Source organism: Dama dama, chromosome 9 (genome assembly GCF_033118175.1).
Source record: "Dama dama isolate Ldn47 chromosome 9, ASM3311817v1, whole genome shotgun sequence".
NCBI classification, from domain to species: Eukaryota; Metazoa; Chordata; class Mammalia; order Artiodactyla; family Cervidae; genus Dama; species Dama dama.
The window spans coordinates 84,634,647-84,659,459 of NC_083689.1; the positions used below are offsets into that span (position 1 = coordinate 84,634,647).

Here is a 24,813-nt window from a genome sequence, read left to right on the forward strand (position 1 = left end):
GACAGAGGGTAGTCTGTGTTCCCACTATGTGACCTGGCAAGAATCAGGGTTTAGGTATTTTGATGAGATAAGTGAAATCGACCCTGAATATTCATTGGAAGGACTGACGCTGAAGCTGAAGTTCCAATACTTTGGCCACCTGATGCAAAGACCTGACTCATTGGAAAAGACCCTGATGCTGGGAACGATCGAGGACAGAAGGAGAAGAGAATGAATGGGATGGTTGGATGGCATCACTGGCTCAATGGATATACTTTTGAGCAAACTCAGGGTGATGGTGAAGGACAGGGAAGCCTGGCATGCTACAGTTTATGGGGTCGCAAAGAGCTGGACACAACTCAGTGACTGAACGGCAACAACACGGTGGTAGGACGGGAGGTAACTGCACTAGGCTGCCTTGCTGGTGTCCCAGGGGTGGTCTGTCAGACTAGGGGATCACAGCACCAGGGGAAATGGGGAACGTGAACTGCGATGGAGTGAAGGAGTGTGAAAGAATCACAGTTCCATCTCCTAGAGCAAAGAATTGCACAGGGGGGTGTCCCTTAAAGACTCTTGAAAAGTACATGTGTGTGCTCAGAGGCCAGCGTTGGGACACCTGCCACACCAAGGACATCTGCTGTCACTCACTGTTTCGAGGGAAGCTTTCAGGATCCCAGAGAGGATTGTAACAGCAGACAGTTAAGTGAGAGAGCCTTGTCCCTTTCCTTCACCCTCACTTCTGCAGTTCATAACACAGATGCTGAAGACAGGAAAAGACAAGAGCAGAGTCCCAGAGCAGTCTGCCCCTCCCCGCCCTGTGCCTGCATCACAGAGGAGCAGGACTAGTAAAAAGTTGATGTCCTCTCCCCTGTTACCCCCCGTCATGACCCTTGAGCCTCAGAAATAGAAGCTTTAGTAGAAAGAAAGCCTTAATTCATATATGAGATTCACACATTAAACTGTAAAAACAGGCATATATTAATGAAAAGTATACAGATTGTTATGAAACCTGCCCAAGGTCAAGAAATTTATTGTCAGTGGGAAGGGGACTTTTGAAATAGTCATTTGGGCAGTGACTAGAAAAACCCACTGACTTCCAGGCTTTTAATTCTCATCTCACTGAGTAGAGTCTGCAAGATAAGCTGGTTTTAAGCAACCTAATTTTGTACTCACCTTTGCTCTTTACCACTCCCTCTCCCACTGTTTTCCAAACATCATCTACTCATCTGTTCCCAGATTAACACTGTCCTCACTCTGGTTCTTCTGTTTGTCATCCTTCTGTCTTTGTTAGGTATCTCTGGGTCATCTTAGGAAATAATTCTCAATTACAATTGAGTTTCTGACTTGTTCCTCCGGTGTGTGCATTCTTGATCTCTGTTTCACTTCTTCCCCTTCTGAGGATGTAATTGCCATTCCCACAGGAGGTACCCTTGCCTGTTTTGTTTATAGCCAGGTGTGCCAGTCTTTACTTATGTATCACGTAAAATTGTTCTTTTAGATCTCAGAATACATTGTCTCAAAGATTTAAAATCATGAGGCGCCTACTGATTGACAGTGTACACTGAGGACTGCAAATGCAGAAGTAATGGGAGTTTACAACTCCCTTACGAAAATGTCACCACTGTTCCCATTTGGTTTGCTGGGGATTTGGCTTCCTCAATTGTAAGAGGAAAAGGGATTCTCTTGGCCCCTGGAACTGGGGCCCGAGAGGAATCAAGGCTGCTGATGGCACATGGTGAGGACAGATGGCCCACAAAAAGGGAGCTGGGTCAGGATGGGGAATCTTCCCTGCCTGTTATATTTTGGTCCCAAGTGAGAACTGGACCATAAAGAAGGCTGAGTATTGAAGAATTGATGCCTTTGAATTGTGGTGTTGGAGAAGACTCTAGAGAGTCCCCTGGACAGCAAGGGGTTCAAACCAGTCGATCCTAAAGGAAATCAACCCTGAATATTCATTGGAAGGACTGATGCTGAAGCTGAAGCTTCAATACTTTGGCCACTTGATGCTAAGAGCCGACTCACTGGAAAAGACCCTGATGCTGAGAAAGATTGAGGGCAGGAGGAGAAGGGGATGACAGAGGATTAGATGGTTCCATGGCATCCCTGACTCAATGGACATGAATTTGACCAAACTCTGGGAGATAGTGAAGAACAGGGAAGCCTGGCGTGCTTCAGTCTATGGAGTCACAAAGAGTCAGACACGACTGAGCTACTGAGCAACTTCTAATTTCTCAGAGCACAGAAAACACTCAGCAGAGGGTTCATTCCACATCTACTGAACACATATGTGCTGACTACCTACCGCGAGCCAGGCACTGGGCTAAGGAACTCTATGTACAGCGTGAACCTGACATACAAGGGCCCTGTTCTTGCAGACCGTCCACCAATGACCACATGTCTGAAGTAAGAGGACTTCACAGAAGGTGAATTTACAGTCCTTCTAGACCTTAGCTTCCATGAATTTAAGATTCATTTGATTTCCAGGAGGCCACTTTTTAGTCTCATCTTATCTGGTTATTTCTTCCTGGGAGTTGAGATGTGTGAAAGAGGAGACTGACAAAGCTGGCCTAAAACTCAACATTCAAAAAACCAAGCTCATGGCATCCAGTCGCATCACTTCATAGCAAATAGATGGGGAAAGAGTGGAAACTGACAGACTTTATTTTGGGGGGCTCGAAAATCACTGCAGATGGTGACTGCAGCCATGAAATTAAAAGACGCTTGTTCCTTGGAAGAAAAGCTATGACCAACCTAGACAGCACATTAAAAAAGCAGAAACATTACTTTGAAAGGTCTGTCTGGTCAAGGCTATGGTTTTTCCATTAGTCATGTATGGATGTGAGAGTTGGACTATAAAGATTAAAGCTGAGTGCCAAAGAATTGATGCTTTTGAACTGTGGTGTGGGCGAAGACTGTTGAGAGTCCCTTGGGCAGCAAGGAGATCCAACCAGTCAATCCTGAAGGAAATTAGTTCTAAATATTCATTGGAAGGACTGTGCTGAAGCTGAAACTCCAATACTTTGGCCACCTGATGTGAAGAACTGACTCATTTGAAAAGACCCTGATGCTGGGAAAGATTGAAGGCAGGAGAAGGGGATGACAGAGGATGAGATGATTGAATGGCATCACTGACTCGATTGACATGAGTTTGAGTAAGCTCCAGGAGTTGGTGATGGGCAGGGAAGACTGGAGTGCTGCAGACTGTGGGGTTGCAAAGAGTCAGACACCACTGAGTGACTGAAATGAACTGAACTGAGGCAGACATACACCTTTAGAAAAGCCCTCAACTGACAATAGGCATGTAAATACTCCAGCTCCCTCTCTCTCAGATAGGAGACCTCTGAGCTTCCTGTTCTCCTGGGTGTCTCAGCGTCCCATAGTGAGAATATTCTCCAGCAGACCACAGTGACAATCTGATTGAAGTGCACCCCTCCCTGCCCCGTCTCATTCACTACTTCTCCCTGGACATTTCTTGGTCTCTCCTCCCAAGTAAACTACTTGAATTCAAATCCTTGTTTCAGGACTTGTCTCCATAAGAAAGAGCCCAAACTAAGATAGACATTGTGTTGATCCCATTTCTTTTTTAAAAAAATGCCATTGGAATTTTTATAGGGATCCCATTGAATCTATTGACATCTTTCGGTAGTATCAACAATATTAATTTTTCTAACCATGCACACAAGACATCTTTCCATTTATTTTTTTCTTCAAATTTCTTTTCTTAATGTCATGTAGTTTTCAGTGCATAGGGCTTTCACTTCATGGTTAAATTTACTCCTAAATGTTTTATTTTTTTTATGTTACTGTTTTCTTTATTTCTTTTCTTTTTCAGGTAGTGGTTACTACGTAGAAATGCAACTGATTTTTGTGCATCCTGAAATTTTACTGGTTTATTAACTCAACAGTTTTTTTATGACGTCTTTAGAATTTTCTATAAACAAGATTGTGTCATCAACAAATAGAAACAGTTTTAGCTCTTCTTTTCTGATTTGGATTACCTTCTTTTCTTTTTCTTGTTGTCATGGCTAGAACTTCTAGTACCGTTTTAAATAAAAGTGGTAGCAGTCGGTACCTTTTTCTTGTTCCTGATCTTGGCAGGAAGGCTTTCAGCTTTTCACTTTTGAGTATGATGTTAGCTCTGGGATTATCATATGTGGCCTTTTTATTATATTGAGAGTAGGATGGTGGTTGCCAGTGGCTCAGAAGTGGGGGGAATAGGAAGAGATTAGTCAAAGGGTACCAACTTTCGGTTATAAGATGAGTAAGTTCCAGGGATCCTTGGTGACTATAGTTAACAGTACTGTACTGTATACTTTAAATTTGCTATTAGAATAGAGCTTTAATATTTCATCATAACAACAACAAAATGGTGACTACGTGAGTTAAAGGATGTGTTAACCAAGCTTATTATAGTAAAGATTTTATAATATAATCATGTATCACACCATCATATTGTATGCATGTGTGTGCGTGCTCAGTTGCTCAATCATGTCCAGCTCTTTGCAGCCCCATGGACTGCAGCCTGCCAGGCTACTCTGGGATTTTCCAGGCAAGAATACTAGACTGGGCTGACATTTCCTACTCCAGGGTATCTTCCAGACCCAGGGATCGAACCCATGTCTCTTGCATCTTCTGCATTGACAGGCAGATTCTTTACCACTGTGCCAACTGGGAAGCCCCCATTATGTTGTATAACTTAAACTTATACAATGTTATGTGTTAACTACATCTCAATAAAACTAGAGGGAAAAGAGATAGATATTGTGTGAGATGGTATGGTGAGGAAGAGGTAGTCACAGGCAGCTACCAATGAGAGAAAAAGAGATAAAAATTCTCCAGAGGAGATGCAGAAACCGGGAAAGGGAAAGGCCAGTATTCATTCACAACTGCATTTCTGAGGGAAGCTATAAATTTGATACTGTATTTAAAATCAGACTGTCTCAACCTTCTGAGGACTAAGAAGAGTAACAGTTTTTAGCACAACGTTCTTTTCTCTAGTTTTCTAATGTCTACATTTAATATTCATGTCCAGGAGCCAGAGACCCTAATGTCCTTGGATTGATCAATTTCCTTGACTTCTTTTCTCATTAGAATGACATTTAATGCTTTCCTTCCACCATTCAACTTCAGTTTGATTTATCAACTCTGGAAGGCTTTCAGAAACTTGAAATGAATTCTGAGTACATACCATCTAACTAACTTTTTATTATGGGAAAATAAAAAAAATACATTTTTTTCATCTATGACAAGACTAATCCCAGGATTCAATGTCAGTAGAATATGTGTGTGAAGAGATTTTCCAGTGAAGGAAGTAGCTTTTTTGGGCTAGCATTCTTCCCTGATTCACTTGTAGTTGATGGCATGTTTTTAAAAAGTGGCCGAGTGGACAAGCCACTGGACATGCACACACAGACAAATACTTTTCCCCCTCTAAGTTCATTTGTCATTATGTAGAGGATAAGCTTGACTACTCTAATAAATATTTGTTCTATAGACATTGTAAACTTCTTTAGGATGGGAAGCAATTCTTCCCTTTTGAATTATGCCTGAACACCTAAGGTCTAACACAGTGTACATAGAAGGTACTCAGGAAATGTTTGTTGAATTGAACAAAAAAAACAGAAATCGAATTGAGAGTGGTCTGTTTGTGACAAGTATTTGCACAGCCTTATAGATATTCTTCTTTTTCTTGGTGAGTTATAGCAAATATTTGATCTTGTTTGTATCACAGGGTTGAAATGTGATTGCTCATAATATGTGATAAGAGCCTAAAGTCCCTGACATTCAACTAGTCCCACAATTCTTTCTACTGATAGAATAAAAATAGTAACTGCTGTTACTGCTATTCCTTGTTCTGATACCCATACTGGAGTTCTCCAAACATTCTTCTCACTGAACTTCCTTTGTCTCCTGCCTTGCTTCCACCTTTGTTCACAGATGATAGTAGTGATGCTGTGCTGGCTTTTTGCCCCATCCATTGTGCTTTCGGGCTTTGCAGGTGGCGCTGGTGGTTAAGAACCCACCTGCCAAGGTAGGAGACATGAGATGCAGGTTCGATCCCTAGGTCTGGAAGATCCCCTGGAGGAGAGCACGGCAACCCACTCCAGTATTCTTGCCTGGAGAATCCCATGGACAGAGGAGCCTGGCAAGCTATGGTCCTTAGGGTCACAAAGAGTTGGACATGGCTGAAGCGACTTAGCAGACGTGCACACCCGCTTGATGCTTTCATTAAGCTTCTTAACTCTGGGTTTCATTGTCCTCTAATTAAATGAATGGAGCCTGGTTCTCACTGAAAATACACAGCAAGTTTTGGTCCTTACCCGTTCATAGATTCTAAGATCTCTACCTCTTCCTTGTGTTCAAAAACCATATTCTTCATTTAGTCTTGGTTTGTTCAGACAGACGCTTTGTATATGTATAAAAAACTAGCATATTTGTCAGGCTGTGCAGAGGAAAAGAAAAGAATTTGAGAAAGTGACTAAGGAGAGGAGGAAGGTTGATACCTGTGATTTGATTTAGCTGGACTACTTTATTTGTGCCTTGATCTTTTCCTGTCTAAAAATGATGGCATTTTTGATACTCTGCTCCAAGCAGCCTCCCCAGGGCAAGTGCAGATGTGTTGAGCCATTTGGCGGCTGTGTGGACCGACTCAGAGATCCTCTCTTCTCCCTAATGAAGTCATCTCCTCTCGGCAGCCCAGCCTTTCCCATCACTCCATGTTGGAACTTGGCTTTGGCTTGCATAGTTCCATCATGATGTAGATGGTCTCCTACTTCAGTTCTGGAGAAATCTACCCAAACAGGACATTTACAGGAAAGAAAAAAAAGAACTCTTTATTGAAAGAAATATTTTACTGTAACATTTTGATTTGGAGGTTGGGGAGCAAAGGCTTGGTATCTGATTTCTGGGGAAAATCACATTTTTCATGGCTTTCTAAGGATATTTGTCTGTATTTCATTTCTCTGAGTAATTTATTTATTTCAGGCTAAAGTGTAATGAGATTGTCACCACCACTTTGCCTTTTGTAGGGTTTCTTTTATTTTTTAAAGAAAACGACAAAGAGTATATATTACTTCTGCATTTCCTAGAAACCAAAGATCTGAAGTATTGGATAAAATGTCTATCCCTAATCTGTAGAGTTATTTTTGTTTTTAGAAAGCAGTCTTAGAGGGTTGACTTCCTTTTTCTAGGGTCTTTGAAGTTCGTTAAAGGTGCATTTTTAATCTTTCACATTCTTTCACCATCCAGAAAGGATATTTGCTTACTTGTGCCTAGAATCAGCCAGATCAGGGATGTGAAATATGAACTGTTTTCTGAATGTGGATGGGACTGGAGCCTTGTCATTCCTAGTGCAGCCACAGATAATACGATGTCTAAGAACACTCCACCTGATCAATAAAAAAGGAGAAGACTGCAATGTGATCCCAAAGGACCTCAGAAGGAGGTTTAGATAAAGATAATGAAATTCCCTGGAGACCCACCTGACATCTACACCTTTCTTCTCTAAGTCATTGGCTGGCTGCCCCTGACCTCAGCCAAGTTCCTAAAGACAAGATCAAGGCAATGAAGCATGGCATGTAGCTTCTGGCTTCTGGTTTCTTGCAGACACCAACACTGGGAATGAAGAGTTTGTTTTAATCTATGTCTGGGACCATGGAGTTTACACACAGAACATGATTTGAAAGGGGAGACTCAGAATGATATTTTAATTACTGTTTGATTCAGACAAGTGTATTGGGCAAATACAGTTTTAGTTATGCATGCCTGCTTGCTAAGTCACTTCAGTCGTGTCCGACTCTTTGCAACCCTATGGACCATAGCCCATAAGGCTCCTCTGTCCCTGGGATTCTCTAGGCAAGAACACTGGAGTGGGTTGCCATGCCCTCCTTCAGGGCATCTTCCTGACCCAGGGATAGAACCCACTCTCTTGTGTCTCCTGCATTAGCAGGTGGGTTATTTACCACTAGTGCCGGTTTTAGTTATAAAAGCTGCAAATAGATATTTTCTCATTCAATAACTTGGGGAGAGAAAAAGAGGGAAAGGAAGAAAGGAGGGAAGAAAGGAAGGAAGGAGGGGGGAAAGAGAGATAAAGTCCTCAAGGACAGTTACAGTTGCCTAGAAATAATAGAGCTGTAGACTCTGCTGAATGTACCAGGTACGCTTTCCTTTTTATTCCTTCTCTATTATAAATAGCCAGAGGGGAAAATCTGCCTTAGAAAAAGAAAGCAGATATTCAAGGGTGTCATTTCATTCTGGTTATCTGACAGCCTGAAGAGTGTTTAATTTTCTAAATAATAATGTTACAAGCCAAAGTAAAGAAAAGGCGTGCAGTATAAAGCTTTCCAACGTTGTCCATGTTCTGACTAGTTATGTCTGCCTAAGACAGTGCCTTTGCCCTGTAGAACTGCTCAATCAAGAGTTGTAATGTCTGTGGACATAACAAGGTGCTGTAAATGTTGGAAGGCTGGAGAAACACATTTGGCAAGATAAAGGAAATTATCTCAGGATGTAAGGAGTAGCTGACCCATAATTTTAATCATGTTCCATCATGTACAGATGGTATTATTTATAGTGAATGTTAACCAGTAACAGTTGCTTGAAAATGGATATTAATCTGCTATTAGCTGCTTGCTGCTGCTCCAGGTCTCCTTTGTAGAAAAGTTTTACTTAACTGAATTATGAAGGGAAAACAGGATAATGGAGCGATAATAAGCTTTTCAGATTGGCAGATCTACCACTTAGAAAGTGGCCTTGGGTGGAACATTAAACCCAACTAGGTTCTACCAACTAGGTAGAACCAACTAGGTTCACTCAAATTTAAAAATGAGATTAATAATACATACTTTGAAGTGTTTCAGAGAAAGATCTAGCCTAATGCTTGGGATACAAACTTCAATAAAGACTGTTTTATTTCATTTTTCTCCCTTTCTGAGTAAAGTCTTTACATAGCATAAAATTGCTATGAGGAGCACTGAAAAGACCACTGGACCAGAAGTCAAGAGTTGTGTGCTGGTAACAGCTCTGCTATTAACCATGTGACTTTGGAAAAAGTCACTTTCTGGGCCTTAGGTTGCTTATCTGTTAAATGTAAAGATGAAAATCTGTTTCTGTTCTATGACTCTCTTATTCTAAATATATTTTAATGGACTGGAATTTCAACATTGGGAATGGTTGTCTAATAACGGTGTGTGTATGAGTGCTCAGTTGTGTCAGATGCTTTGTGGCCCCATGGACTGTAGCCTGCCAGGCTCCTCTGTGGAATTTTCCAGGCAAGAATACTGGAGTGGGTTGCCATTCTTTCCTCTAGAGGATCTTCCTGACCCAGGGATAGAACCCGCATCTCTTGCATCTGCTGCACTGGCAGGCAGATTTCTTACCACTAGCACCACCTGGGAACTCCCTATAATAACTGTACTAAGAATAAATAAATCATTGTGACAATAAATATGTTGATTTCCAAAGCCTATAATTAATAGGCTATAATTAAAAGCCTATAATTATATTAATAATATAATAATCATTCACAGTATTGAACTGATAGATCAGTCAATCAATCAATCACATTTTGAGGACTGAAATTCTCCTGACCAATCTTCTTCTTGTTTATTAATTAAAATCTATGATCCTGGAGACCACATACAAATTGCAAAAGAAATATTACAATAAGAGTCTAGGCTGCTACAAGCTTTAAAGTATGAACTTAAGTCAACTTACTCAAAGAAATTCAATGTGAAAACGGACTTTCTCCTTTAATTATCACTGTTGTGAGATGTTGAGTTTGATACAATTTTAATAGGGACTTCAGTGAGAATTATCTCATTTTCCATATTTGGAATACTTCTATTTTTGTGTAGAAAGAAAAGTGTGCTACCCACTCCGGTATCCTCCGTGTTAAACTGATATGCACCTCGGATTTATTTTGTTCTCATTGTATAAACTCACACTTGACTTCAAAGAAAAGGGAAATACAAAGTCCCTCTTTTCTAAGGGGCAGAAATCCTTTGTGTCAACTGGTTGACCCTTGCTCTGTCAGGTCCTCTTGGAAGGCTTTTGTAGCAGGAGGCAGGGACTCTTCCGTGTGTTGATATTGTTTACATAGTCCAGTGGACCTGGCTGAGAATAAAAATCACATAAACTCAGGAAAGATTATGGTCCCATTTCCTCACCACAAGGGAGGTGATTGATACAACCAAGGAACCTCGGCTGCTCAGAAAAATTATTAAATATTCTGCCATGAGGGGCACTTGGAAAGACTGAGGGAAAGAAAGAAAGAAGAAAGCCGAATATAGCCTTCTGGAGGTTTGTGGCAGGGGAAGAGGATCTGTTTGAGTCTGACAAGGGATTTGCCTCGGGGAATTTCCTGTCCAGCCCCGTTATTAGCAGGGTCTTTGTAGATTGCTCAATGACGCTGGGCTCCCCATTGGGTAGCCCCGGGGAAAGGCAGTGGGGGGATTCTTACACTTCCTCTCTAGGTCTCAGAAGGCCCCCCTGGTCTCAGGGTCTCTTTCAGGTTGGCAGAAGCCAGGACCCTGACACTTGCCTCAGATGGGACAGGCAGGCTCGGTGGCCGCGTAGGCACGCTGTAACCAAGTTCTGGGCTAATTTTTACAGAGTTTCGTTTGCTCCCCAGAAGAACCGACGGTACGCAGTGGTCTCCTGCGGGCCTGGCCCACGAGAGCCTGGGGGCTCCTTTCCCCGCGCCAGCACGGGCGGCGCGGGGGGCGGGGAAGTGGGGGGGCAGCGGTTTCCCCGCGCACTGCGCGATGCTCCTTGGTGAGCCGCTGAATGGGGAGCGCGGCTGTCCCCAAGCCGATTGGTACTTGCTCGTCAGGAAGAAACGCCGAGAGGTGGGAGTGCCTGGGGAGGGAGGCAGGCGGTCCCTACCGCCAGCGCGGAGAGCTGCCTTTCCTCCCCTCTGCCTGCTTTCCCAGCCTGGGCTTTGAGGAGTGGCTGAAGCTGCGGAGCGCTTGAGGAGCCTGTGAATGAACCCTCCTCCTCCTCCTCCTCCTCCTCCTCCTCGCCGAGTCTCCTCCTCGGCGCTGACGGTACAGTGATATAATGATGATGGGTGTCACAACCCGCATTTGAACTTGCAGGCGAGCTGCCCCGAGCCTTTCTGAGGAGGAACTCCAGTCGGGAGGGCGCAACAGCCGCGAACCTTCTTAGGTGCTGCGGACAGGCGCGGGGACGGGGATTTGCGGCCAGCCCCGCATCCTCCAGCACCGTCCCGCACGCTTCCCCAGGACACCGCGCTTCCTATGTGACCCGCCCCGGCCACGCCGAGCCCAATCGCGCAGCGCTGAGGTGAATTTTTCCCCCCAAACTGCAATAAGCCGCCTTTCAAGGTAATCACGTTTCTTTTGTTCCCCCTTAAAAAAAAAAGAAAAAGAAAAACTTATAGGAAAAAAAAATCGAGTTTAGAAAAAAAGTGCATTGTGATTGGTAGAAGGCTTTAATTAAGGCAAAGAGAACTATCTTTGAGAAGTTAAGAAAATATAGGCACTGTAAAAAATGCAGGTAACTTTCAGAAGGATGTTTGGAGAGAGGAATAGGAGGGACCTTGGTGCTGAAAAAGATCCAGACAAAAGAAGCCCGGGGTAGGGTGGGGGTAGACCGACTAATGGAATTGGGGGAAGGGAGGGAAGGAAATGCGGAGACCCCCTAGAAACGTCGTGGGGTCTGGAGCTGGAGAGGACGGAGGGACCCTGGCACCTTGATCTTTTTTGTTGTCGTTAACCTGCTCGAGGCAAAAGTTTGAATGGGGACTCCCGAGACTTGCCCAGACGCAAATCCCCGAAGCCGCCTTGGTGCAGGCCACCTGGTTCCCGGCCCCTGGTGTGTGGTCAGTGCCCGGCGTTCCTGGAAAGCCGCTCTCGGGCAGCTCCTGACAAGGCGATCCGGGTTCTGAGCGGACGTGACCCCCTCATCCCGCGGGCTGTCTGGGAGGCGGTCCGGTCGGGGGGAGCTGCGGGGCTCCCCGTCCGCGTCTCTTTGGCGACTTGAGGGCTGTCACGGCTCTCTCCGGTGCCCCTGGGTTCTTTTGTCCAGCGCGCAGTGCTCCGGAGCCGGCCAGGAGGGAGCAGGGGATGGGGGTGGGGTGTTTGGAGCGCCGCGGAGGTCTGCTAGGCGCCAGGGCGGGAAAAGCTTGCTCTGAACCAGTAGGGATGTGCAAGAATTTTAGCTCATTCTGAGAAAAGAGGTGGAGGCTTATGCTCCCGTCTCAAACAGCAAGCCAGCGCTCAGGGCGCTTTTCAAACAAAGGTGGCGTGGGGACCCGAATCTGGGGCCTCTAGGATCAGCCCTCTTCGCCCAGACTACTGAAGCCCTCCTTTGCCTTCCATTTCCCCACCCCTCTCCCCGCTCGCGGCCCTAGTTGAGCAACTTTACTGGCGAGTCTTGCAGCGGCAGAGAGCGAGTGCAGGCAGCTCCGGGGGACGCCCTGGGCTGGAGCGCCCCACCGCCCTGCGGAGGCGTGGGCGCCGCCGGGCCGTATCCCTGGTGCGTGCGGGCTGGGGGGCATCAGGGTTGTCTAGGCTCACTGTCTGTGTCACTGGGCGTGGAGCGATCACTGTGTTAGGCAGCGGAGAGCGAGGTAGAAAACTAGTGTCATCGCTTAAACTCTTTGCTCTGGGATCCAGCTGCGCCCTAAGAAGTCCTGCAAGTTCCCGGGAGATGCTACGGGAGGGAGGAGACATCTACACCGCGCCTGGAGAGCTGGCCCGCCATGCGCACACCCACAGGCGGAAAGACAGTCTGGCTATCTCTGTCCGCTTTCTCATCTTTGTCTCTACCTTTCTGTCTCCATCTTCTCTGTTTCCCTTCACTTCTCCCAGCCTCTGCTCCGTCTCTTTCGCTCCTGCTCCCCTCCCCCACCGCTGACAAATGAATGGCTAGTGTGAAAACCCTGCCTCCTCTGTCCGCGGAGGCCGGCAATAAGGGAGGAGCGAAAGAGGCGGTGCGCTCCTTCGGATCGGCCCCCAGTTGGAGAGCTTCGAGCTTGCAGAACCCAGATGTCTAGGAATAGGGAGTTTTGTGACGGGTGTGGGCGCCCCCTGATGGAGAAATCCAGTACAGGTGGAGAAAAATGAGCTCCCCCTCCCCCCTCCCCCCGCCCCAAAACCAAACGAGCCTCTTTCACAGCCCTGTATTAAACGATGGAGGGCCATAGCTTCCCGTTTAGTTTTCTACTTCGGAATCTGCGAAGTAAATCTAAGCACTGGCAGGCCCAGGAAGGAGACGTCTTTACAAAAGGCCGAAGCGCCTTCTCTTGAGTCCTCTGGGGTGTGCGCGGCGCTCCCGGTTCAAGCCTGCAGTTTGGTAGACTAACACACGTGGCCAGGTTTCAGAGGGCTTGGTGCTCTATCTTGGGCGTCCCTTTAAGAAAGATCATACAGATCTTTGGGAGATTTTACTAAGGCTCAGGACCACTCGAAATCGATGCTAGGGCCCCGCCCAGACTATTGCCTCCAACATTTAAACTTTCTCAATTTCACAACACTCTTCGAGGACGGAAATTTGGGAGGAGGGCTCCGGGTGGAAAACAGAAGGGAAGGACAGGAGCAGTGGGGAGAAAGGGAAGAAGAAAGGATGGGGCACATGCACGCAGCCAGGAGCGGATCGGCTGGTTCGTTTCAAGGTTTTGGACTGAATTTAGCTCGTTTTAAGCCATTGTTTTAATCCCCAGAGCGGTAACAAATCCTACTGAAGCGGCGTGCTGGGGTTGGCGGGGGTCGGGGGGAGAGGCGGAGGAACTAGCCTTAGAGAGGGGGTGCTGGGGGCATCTTTCCACTCCCCTGTCCCCGCGTAAAGGAACCGCATGGAGCGCTTCCCACAGCGCCGGGGTTCACCAGCCGCCGCCACGTGGGCTGGGGCTTCAGCTCCCGGCCCGAGACGGGTGTGACTTCTTGGACTCGGAGACAGCAGCACTGCTGGACCGGCAGTCGTTCAGAGCCGCGGCTGGCAGGGCGCCTCCTGGGTCACCGCCCAGAGGCCGGTGGGGGCGTGGCTTTGGTCCTTCCGCGGGATCGGGGCGGGGCGGGGAGAGCCCGGCGGCAGAGCATCCCTTGCAGAGGGCTAGTGGAGACTGCTGGAGCGGATCTGACTTCTATCTAGAGGGCGCGAAACACTTTTATTAAATAAGACCCCTTTATATATATATATATATAATGTATATATATATATATATATATATATATATATATATATTTCCCCTCTTGCTTCTTGGGAGTGATTGGAGTATTTTTTGCCTGGCGACAGGAATGAAGTAAAGATTTACTCCAAGCAAACAGTTTTGGGAGAAATTTGAGATGAGTTTATCCTATGATCTATATATTGACTTTTTAAAGATCGTTTTTAGTCAGTTACAAGATATTCACGTTCCAGATGTCATGAAGAGTTCGTCTAGCACGACAAGCAATTGCCATTGACAGGACTGATAGATTCCATGAGCACAAACCTTAGGGGCTGTGGGTGTAACCCTGATCCCTTTGCAGCAGGAGCTTTAGCTCTCGCCCGGCCCATAGTTGGAGCTCAGTTCATATTTATGAAATGACTGAGCAAAAGACTGCGGAATGTGGCGCAGAGTAGACGCTGCTACTTAGAGCTGCATTTTAGACTCGCCTACTTCTTCACTTTATCTTGGAAGAACAGGGTTTTAATGATCTGGTGTGTTAGTCACTCAGTTGTGTCCGACCTTTTGCTGCCCTGTGGACTGTAGTCCACCAGGCTCCTCTGTCCGTGGAATTCTCCAGGCAAGGATCCTGGAGTGGGTAACCATTTCCTTCTCCGAGGATTGAACCTGGGTCCCCTGCATTGCAGGCAGATCTATTCCATCTTTTGACATCTAATTGATACACTTGCCGTTCCGTTTTGACTCCTTCTAAAAGCTGTGACCTAAATTCTTTTAAGCATGCTTGGCAATTTTACCAAACCTACAGTGAAAATATTCCTTTAAAGACTTAAAATAGGATGTTGTGAGATTAACATACAGATAGGAAGGCATCAATGGAAGCAACTAGTGTTTGAGATGGAATCTGTTCCAGTTGGAGGAATATGTAACTTGGAGTGTGAGAACATACCAGCAGAAGGTCTCAGACTGAACTTCTGGTTCTGGTGCTATGTTTAAAAAAAAAAAAAAAAAGGAAGATTTTACAGTTGTATGTCCCAGCTAATACTGCAAAGGCTTCCATGGATTCCAAAGTAGTTGAGCAATTACTTCCTCCAGCAGGAAGTCCATGATCCTTAATCTTGTGGGTGCTGGGAAAAGGGATGAGAGCCAAGACAATTGCTAAAGATTTGTGTAAGAATTCAAAGTTTTATTATGTTTTTCTTAGTAAAATAATGAAATTTAAAGTTAGCCCTAAATTTTATTTCTTACTTCTATTAAAGTTTAGAAAGAATTTTTAACTTTAATTCAAATTTAAAGTTTTAAAAGAATCCCCCTGGATTTATATATGTTTATAGACATGGGCTTTGGTTTCTTCTTTTTCTCTGTGCCTACAAACTGGAAGGAAATAACCTCTGATATCCTAGGATACCTATATCTGCACCCTTGTGAGTTGTTTGGAAAAGACCTAGAAAGTTAATTTAAGGCTGAATATGATTAATGTTAAAGATATACTCATTGTTCTTTCTTTCCTCACATTATTATGCTTAAGTACTTTGTGGTTAATGATTGGTCAGTAATTGAACATCAGAGCACAAAGATCAACCAACACTGTCACCCAACAGCCATATAACTAAACTCTCCTTACCTGGTGGGATTTAAATATTTTTGTTGACTTTATTCATGGACAAACATCACTAGATATTGTATTTAAAATGGTATATTTCCCTGTGACTGAACAGAACTTTTCCAGACACATGGTTCTTTTGAGGAAAAGAAAGAATGACTGAAGTAGGTTATTATTCCACCACCCACCTAGAGAAACCGGTTAGGAGTCACAAACACTCATTGTTGGGGGTGACTGGCTCTGGGATGAGAAAACATGTTGACTATTGCATAGATCTGTACTTACCCAGAAAATACAAGGTCTGTACTCTGTCTGATTCAAAATCAGAACAAGGAGAAGTAGAGATAAATGTCTTGACCAAGCTCCGCTTCAGTTAGGGAATGTTTGCCAGTTTCCTCTGGTAGCCTATATGTTGCTAATTACATATATATGCATTTATACATTTATATTACGGATATGTGCTCCAGGATTTTTTGACAGCTGTGTTGTTATTACTGAATGTGCCAAGGGTAGTTCCATTTCCGTGGTCAGTTCAAAGCATCTTTATATGATGAGTTTGTTTCCCTGAAATTATCCTGGATAGATTGATCATCTTTAAAGGGGTGTAAATTAGGGGGCTACATTTAAATTTATCTTTTTTCTGTATCTATATACATCCTACTTCATTCTTCTAAGAATTTTAAGAGGTGTTTACATCTATAAATGTATGATTGCATAGTTTATAATAAACTATGTAAACATATAAAATATATGTTATCTTTTTATTATTAAATTACTGAGTTGGTATTTATTACATGTGGTATAGTAGAATGAGCACTAGGCTTAGAATCAGAAAGTTTGAGTTGTAATTCCTAGTTTAGAAAACCAAGTTAAGTCACAACTTTTGGGCATTTGGTGTCAAAATCTATTAAATGGATATACATTTATAAACATCAAAAGGGTAAGTACCTGTGAAAGGGCTCTCATAAATAAGAACTCCACAAATAAATAGTGTTAAGATATATATCTCTGAGGCTCATTTCGATCTAATTCTATAATCTTAACAGCATTACCCAAATCATGTATTTCCTACTAAACCTATAAAATGAGTTAGAGAGGGACATACTGTTCCAAGAATTGCCTAGTTTCGCAGTAGTATGTGGAATCTAAAAAAAAAAAAACAACCACAAATGAACTTATTAATAAAACAGAAAAAAAAAAGAAAAAGAAATAGGCTCACAGACATAAAAAACAAATTTAGGTTTACCAAAGTGGAAACAGAGGAAGGGATAAATTAGGAGTTTGGGATTAACAGTACAATATATAAAGCAGATGAACAACAAAGACATACTGTATAGCACAGGGAACTATAAGATAGTCAATATCTTGTAATAACCTGTAGTGGAAAAGAATCAGATAAAAGATTATATATATAACTGCATATATATGTATATACATAATGTACATATATAACTAAACTCACACAACATTGTAAAGCAAGTATACTTCAATTAAAAAAAAAAAGAATTGTCTAGTTTCCTTGACTAGAAGACAGAGTCCATAAACAGACTCAAATAAACATGGAAATTCAGTGGAAATGAAAAATTATTCAGTAAATGACTTGGGCACAACTGATTGGCCCACTCAAAATACAAATCAATCTTTACCTCATTTATCCCAGAATAAAATTAAGATGGCTCTAATATGAAATGTAGGGAATAACCTTTAAAAAAAAATAACTAGAAGAAATTATAAAATTTTTAAAATAATAAGCTAGGAGAAAAGAAATCCCTGATAAGGAAAAGGTGTAACCCAGAAGCTATACTAGAACAGTTTGATAAATCTGACTAAATAACAATTAAATTATTTACACAAAACACATAACACATCTAGAAAATATCAGCAACATAAGGGAAGCAAAGACCTAACGACTATTTTGACATACCAGGAGCTTTTACAAAAGAATAGAACACAACCTATCAAAAAGAAAAATTGGCGAATGTTTTGTGTGTAGACTGCTGGCAGAAAGAACAATAAATGTTTTAAAATTATATGAAAAATTGCTTAGTCTCATTCATAAAGAAATAATAATTGAAACAGCAGTTTATTCTGTACCATTTTCATTTTCATCAATCGGCTGTAAAGATAAAGTTTAATAAAAGTTTGTGTTGGTCACATTGTGGGGAAACTGGATCTCTTATATAGGTAAATAGGTTCACCTTCTTTAGAAAGTGATTTGGCAATAGCTATAATTTTTTTTAATGCATATACATTTTGACCCAGCAATTCCTTTTCTAGGTAGTGTCATGTAGATGTTGGTAGGAATGTCACCCAAGACAACTGGACAACGATGCCCTTTTGCAGCATTGTGTCTCATTGCAAAAATCTGGAGACAACTTAAAGGCTCATCACAGAAACTGTATAATAAAAGATGATACGTTCATGTAGGAGAAAATTATGCAGCTGTTAAAAGTAACACAGACAAGCTGTATTAGCTGATTCAGAACATTCTCAGAGATAAACTATTTTAAGTGAAGAAAGTAATGTGCCAAATAGTGTATAATGTGCACATATTGAGCAACTTCACTATCACTTTTCACTTTCAAGCATTAGAGAAGCAAATGGCAACCCACTCCAGTGTTCTTGCCTGGAGAATCCCAGGGATGGGGGAGCCTGATGGGCTGTCGTCTACGGGGTCGCACAGAGTCGGACACGACTGAAGTGACTTAGCAGCAGCAGCAATTGGCTTCCCGGGTGGCTCAGTGGGTAAAGAATCCCCCTGAAATGCAAGAGCTGCAACAAATGTGGGTTCGATCCCTGACTTGGGAAGATCCCCTGGAGAAGGCCATGGCAACCCACTCCAGTATTCTTGCCTGGAGAATCCCATGAACAGAGGAGCCTGGTGGGCCACAGTCCATAGCGTTGCAAAGAGTCGGACATGATCGAAGTGACTGAGCGCGCACACATGCATGCACATAATTACATACAAAATGGGCATATTCGTTCATTCAACCAACATTTACTGGGTGTTCTGGGCATTGTGGATACAGCAAGGAACAAAAAACATCAAAGATTGTCTTCCTGGAGCTTATATCAATATTATGGAAGGCACAGAAAGGCAGTTCCCAAATATGCATATACAACGGTGAGGTGTGCTGTGATGAAAATACAGCATAAGAAAGGGAGTGGAGAGTGCAGTGTGTTTTACACCCAGGAGGACGCAGGCAGTGAACACCGCAATACTAAGGAGCAGTGACATGAAAAAACTTAGCCAAGTCCAAGTGCAGGAATCCATACTTATGTTTGTGGTAAATTCACATGGTGCTATTATTCGTGGGAAGCAAATTCATGACACTATGCTTAAACCATGCTGTCTCTCTCTGCGTTACAGCAGTCCTCATTTGTGTAAGCACCACGTGGCAACATGATAGACAATGCTCTTTGCATCCACTTTGTGGCTGAGGTATTCTGAACAATTGGTTGTCTAGGGTAACTAATTCGAGAACTGGAAGACAAACCACTGTGTCTGCATCCTTAAGTCACTCTTTGCTTAGCGGAGCTTCCCCAAGATCAAGGGAGAATACTAAATACCTGTTTACTAAAACCTCGGCTTTCCTTTCGCTCAGGCAGCCTACCCCTGGCATGACCCTTATCCCCTTTGCAGACATTTCTCATGGATAGGAATCCTGTTGACCTTGTCTCTCATGTCTCCTAGGCAATTAAACAGCCTCAGTCAGCTGTGACTTGATTGTTCAATGACTTTTTCCTCTTCTCATTGACTTCACTGGAATAGAAGACTAAATATAGGCACTGGTTCTCATATCTCCCTGGTCTTTCTGTGCAGTCAGACTTGTTATCACTAACAGATAATGCTTACAAGACCCACACAGAAGAGCAGAAGAATAAAAATGGGTGTTGGAGTGGTGCTAAAAACAAGGAAGCTTCAGAAAGTTTCTCATTTTGTAAAATCAAAGAAGGCAAATGGTGTGCTTAAATAACCATGACCATGAACACAGACTTATGAAAATTAGAGAAATGGAGTGATGTCCATGGACTGTAAGGAAGAGGAAGTGGAAATATAGTTCTGAGATCAAAAGTTTGGGAATTTGAGTTTCAAACTCTGGTGACTACAGGGGATAGGCATGGAGTAGAAATGGATGAGAGGCCAGCTGGGGCCGTTGATAACCTTGAGCTCACGAGCCAAGGCCAGGGCCTGCTGCTTGCTTAGTGCTAATGATTGGCCAGCTAGAATATGGACCTCTAATTGCTCGGTCTGATTTTCCAAAAGAAGTCAGAGATTGGGGGGCCTTAGTGTGAACACTCCAATTTTTAAATATTGGCAACTTGATTTACGCAAATGTATTTAAAATATGACTGATCTCTCCCTTGCACTTTTAATGCACCAACTTCCTTCCCTAATCTTGCCTTACTGGCAGTCTTACTTGGGCAAGTGATGAGTATACTTGTTGAATAGATGAAGAACTACTTCCTCCTCTCTCGCAAAAAAAAAAGCCACTTTTATAAGGATGGAGTATCCTTATAAAAGAGTTAGACTTTTAGTATCTGCTTTGGGTGGAAAATTGCGATGCAGAAGACCCATTCTTAGTCAGGATTGCATCTTCTCCACTGGTTTTGTTACAAGATTTGACACTCCAGATATTGCAAACATCAGTTATTATTGAGTCATGGCAAATATTAATTGTATTTCAGGTGTTAATTAACCCACTCACCCATGTTTAAAGCGATTGCTGATGCTTCTCTTCAGAGTGTATTTCTGCATAGGAAATGAGGGGGTGTTGGTCATGCATTTGGTCAGCAAACCTCCCTCAAAGCAACGACTCTGAAGCTGGCACTGTGGAAACATTGTGGGAATTAGTAAGTTAAATATGACACTGACTCTGCTTTTCAGAAAGCTACTGTTCTACATAGGAGATAAAATATATTTCTAAATAATGATTCAAAGGACATTGTGATAAATTAGAGGACAATTTACTGTGAGCATGAAGGTGTATAAAGTTATAGTGTATAAAGTTATATATATATGTATAAAGTTAAAATGTATAAAGTTATATATATATATGACCCAGGTTATAATTTTCAAATCCAAAAGCTTTAAATATTCTTTTTACTACTAGTGATATGAAACCAGGAAGTTCTCACTGGTAGAAAGCTTGAGTTAAAAAATTTAATAATAAATACTGAGTACTGAATATACTGTGTATCACCAAGCTATATTTTATATGCATTGTTTTATCAGTTCTCATTGTACTATTTAGTAACTCACCCCAAATCTCAGAGCATAAGCAGAAAATTCAGAACTCAAATTCAGGGCTCTTTGACAATGGAGCCCAGACTTTTAATGTTAAGCTTATAAATGTTTTCTGAAAAAAAGAAAAAAAATTTGAGGAAAAATTTTTCTTGAAGGAGAATAGTAAGTTATTGTTTGTAACCACAATTAAAGAAAAGTTTCTTATTTGGATTCAGTACTCATGGAACACATTGTCTTTATGGTGTTATATGATACAACCTAAAGTTTCATTTTGTTGGAAGCTTTAGGGTGTGTGAAATTGACATCTTATTTTTTTTCCTGAAATACTGTTACAATAATGAGATACAGGTATATACTTCCTACTTGCTGTGATATCTTGTAAAAAAATCAAGGAAAGTAGAAACCTAATTCCCAGTTCATGTATAACAACACTTATTAGCATATCTCAGTGATTATATGGTAGATAATAAGCTTAATTAGCAAGGTTAATTTAGGATTATCAACTATATACTTTTCATTGTGACATATCAGATGGCTCATTGATGGAAAATATGAGATATATAATGTGTTAGCTAAAAAATTGGTCTTCAGGAAATATGTAGAATTTTATAATTTTCTTTTAGAAAGATTCTAACACTTATTTCAAGATATATAAAATAAAGCAATTAAATGGACAAGAATATCAAGGGAAGAGGAATAACTGATGTAAATTATTAAATTGAATTTGAGCCCAAATTGGACTTGGATTCTTACAAGATTTTAATCTAGGTTTTCTAAATAATACAGAATTTAGATAATTTCTGGGAAGTTATAGGGCACCAACTCAAATATATGTCAGTTAGGATGCCTTTCAGTGACACTGGCAAACAAAAAGCCCTGACTTTATTGGGTTTAAATAATAAAGGAATTTATTATCTAATAAAAGAAAGTTCAAGGGTATGGCTGGCTGTCGGTCTAATGCCGGAGCACTTCAGCCCTGCCTCTCCTGATTGTCTCTCAGCTTCATCCCAGAGGGTACCTTATGTACTCATGGATGCAACATGGGTACAACAGTTTCACAAAACTATATCCAATCTTGATAATGTCCAGTGAAGAAAAGCAATCATCATTTCCCTTTTGCTCTTCTTAAAATGAATATACCTTTCCCAGAAGCAACTACTCCATTCAAGATCTTCTCACATCTCTTTGGCCAAAATTGCATCACATGATCATTCCAAAACCAGTCATTGGCAAAAGAAATAGGACCCGTGTAATCGGCTTGGAATAACCAGGATCATCCATTTGGGCTGGGGTTTGACCCAGATTCTGCCAAAGTATGGCCATGTGAAGAAGCATAGATATTAAAATGGAGTCAAAGTTTTATTGGAAAAGAGAGAGGATTGGCTACTGGGTAGCCAACCACTGAGGGCTGTTACAGAGGAGTTCTACATGTAACTGGGGAGGAAACAGCTGTTGAGATCAAATAGTCTTCTGTGGTTGTTTTGAGTTTAGCTCTTTGATTTCTAGATGGTCCCCAACAATGATGCTTATCCTCCTCATAATTATAGCAGAAGGGGAATGTGAGCTGGAAGGGATCGTTCTGAGACCCAGATTTGTTAAATGTCTTCCTCAAAGTCACACAATAAATTAATGGCAAAGCCAGGGCAGGGTTTATTGACTCTCAGTACAGGGTGTTTTGTTTCATCCTTTACCCTTCAGACCGTTGGAACTACTTTAAAACTCATGGCTAGCACTGGCATTTTCTGTAATTAACAGCTCCTTATAATACATTTGTTTGCTCAGCCTCCTAGAAACTAAATTGAGTCTGTGCTTTAAAAAGCCTGCTGTGGTCCTTATTCTCTGTCCTGGTACCATGTGCATGAATCAGCCATGGGTTTCCACATACTTCACATTTGGTGCAAATCTCTTTCTTTCCACATCTCTCCCAACTGCTTCCCCATATCCTCTTGCTCCATCTATGATCAGCTTCCTGTTTCTAAATAGATTTTGTGGTCACCCTTCCCTCCTTGTTCCAGTTCCTAGCCACTAGTTACTTAGGCTGTGGTCTATATTGTTCTTCCAACAGCCTACCCCGTTGTGGTTGCCCCACACATCCACATTGTTATATGTCCCCAATTTGGGCTCTGGAATTATTTTGGTAACGACCACATTGGGTGAGAGTCAAACTAATAATTAAAGTGTTGGGACAACTTCTCCTATTACAAGTCTCCTCCTGTGTTTACAACCCAAGAGAAGCAGCTTCTTGTACTCTTGTTACATATAATGCACAAATAGCACGTGACATATGGCCTCCCACAAGCCTGTATGCTTATGATTTACTTTGTGTTTTTTTTTTTTCATTTCTAGGACAAGATGTTGATAAATATAAAGAGCATCTTATGGATGTGCTCTACCTTAATAGCAGCCCAGGCGCTACAGAAAGGTGAGTGTGGTAATTATTTTTTAGGACTAGCTGAAATAAAAATTAAAGTATTGGGGCATGGACTGTGATTATGGAACCATTAAAATAAAGGATGAATTTTTTATATATTCATTGCAGAACAGTTTTAGCTAAAATATCATTAGGCTGAAAACAGTGGTTTTAAATAAATCAATTATAACAAAATAATGAACAGGATGCTAAAGAAGAAAGTGGCTTTTGGTAACTTCCCAGATTACTTTCAGACTGTGCAAAAAGGCTCATTTGAGTGGCTGGGCATGTTTTAAGGTTCCACTCTTTTTGACACCACTCAAAGGCTTTTCTACATTCAAAAAAAGACTATCAAACTTTCAGAGGGATACAATTTGAAAGAAATCAAGAACATATAGAGAAGCCTGATAGACAAGTTTTTACCCCTATCTCCATTTCTTTCTTTTTCTCTTTTCTTCTCTCTCTCTTTCTCCTTTGTAACTGGATAAGTACACATGCACTGTTTTTCTTAGCTTTAAATTATAATTTAAATTGAGAGTTTTGTGATTCCAAATTTGTAGACTCTTGGTCCATGAAGAAGGAATCTGTGCTGAGTATCAGTGACCTGCTCCCATCAAGGGTCTCTCTAGACTCAGCTTCTGCTTCTTTCTCACACTCACTGCCTGCTTCAGAGTCTCTGAAATAATTTATGATTTATAATTTCCATTCTTATTCCTTATTTTTTCCTTATACCTTATTTCCCTTCCCCTGCCCCCATGCAGTTCCTTCTGCTTAGCAGTCCCTTCTTTTGTCCTCTATAGTTCCACTTCAGTTCATTCTAAGATTCAAAACTTGTGTCACTCAATCTATTTATTCATCCATCCTTCCTATCCATTCATTTATCTATCCATTGTTTGAACAGATTCTACGTGCTATGTGTTAGTCTGGGTCTCCAGGGATATATCAGTGGATGAGTCATACATTGTCTTAGATTTCATTAAGCCTAATCTCCTTAGTTACATGAGGTAGGCGATAAACAAGTAAACCAACAATCCAAGTACTTCTGAATTGATGAAAATAAAGCAGAGTGACGTCATAGAAAGTGGCTTAGGGTGGAGGCAGGGGAGGTGGTAAGGCATCTTTGAGAAAGTAATACTTACACTGACGTGGGAATGACAAGAAGGAGCCAGCCAGCTAAGATCTGGCCCAAGTTAGGTAGTGTGTTTGAGCAATAGAAAGGTCACTGCCCTTGGAAAGCAGTGATGAAGGAAAAAGTAGATCTAGATAGAGAGGTAGGCAGAAATCAGCTCATGTAAATAGAAACACTATCTGACACTCAGAAAAGAGCTTCCTATGTTTATTTTTCTGCATCCATGTCTCTATTTCTACTTTGCAAATCTGGGTGGACACCGGTGGGGTGGGATGAATTGGGATATTGGGACTAATATATATACACTACCATGTAT

General features: G+C 42.1%; 1 protein-coding gene across 2 annotated transcripts in view; it reads left to right on the forward strand.

Moving 5' to 3' along the window:
- Positions 1 to 11,065: 11,065 nt before the first annotated feature.
- Positions 11,066 to 24,813, forward strand: part of VCAN (versican) — a 113,791-nt gene continuing 100,043 nt past the window's right edge. Inside the window, exons 1-2 of one of the 2 annotated variants that reach the window (XM_061151957.1) lie at positions 11,066 to 11,324; positions 23,305 to 23,380. In XM_061151957.1, coding sequence (XP_061007940.1) covers positions 23,311 to 23,380 — 70 coding nt within the window. In that variant the 5' untranslated portion in view covers positions 11,066 to 11,324; positions 23,305 to 23,310. The remainder of the gene's footprint in view (positions 11,325 to 23,304; positions 23,381 to 24,813) is intronic. The other variant, XM_061151959.1, reaches the window with a different exon arrangement.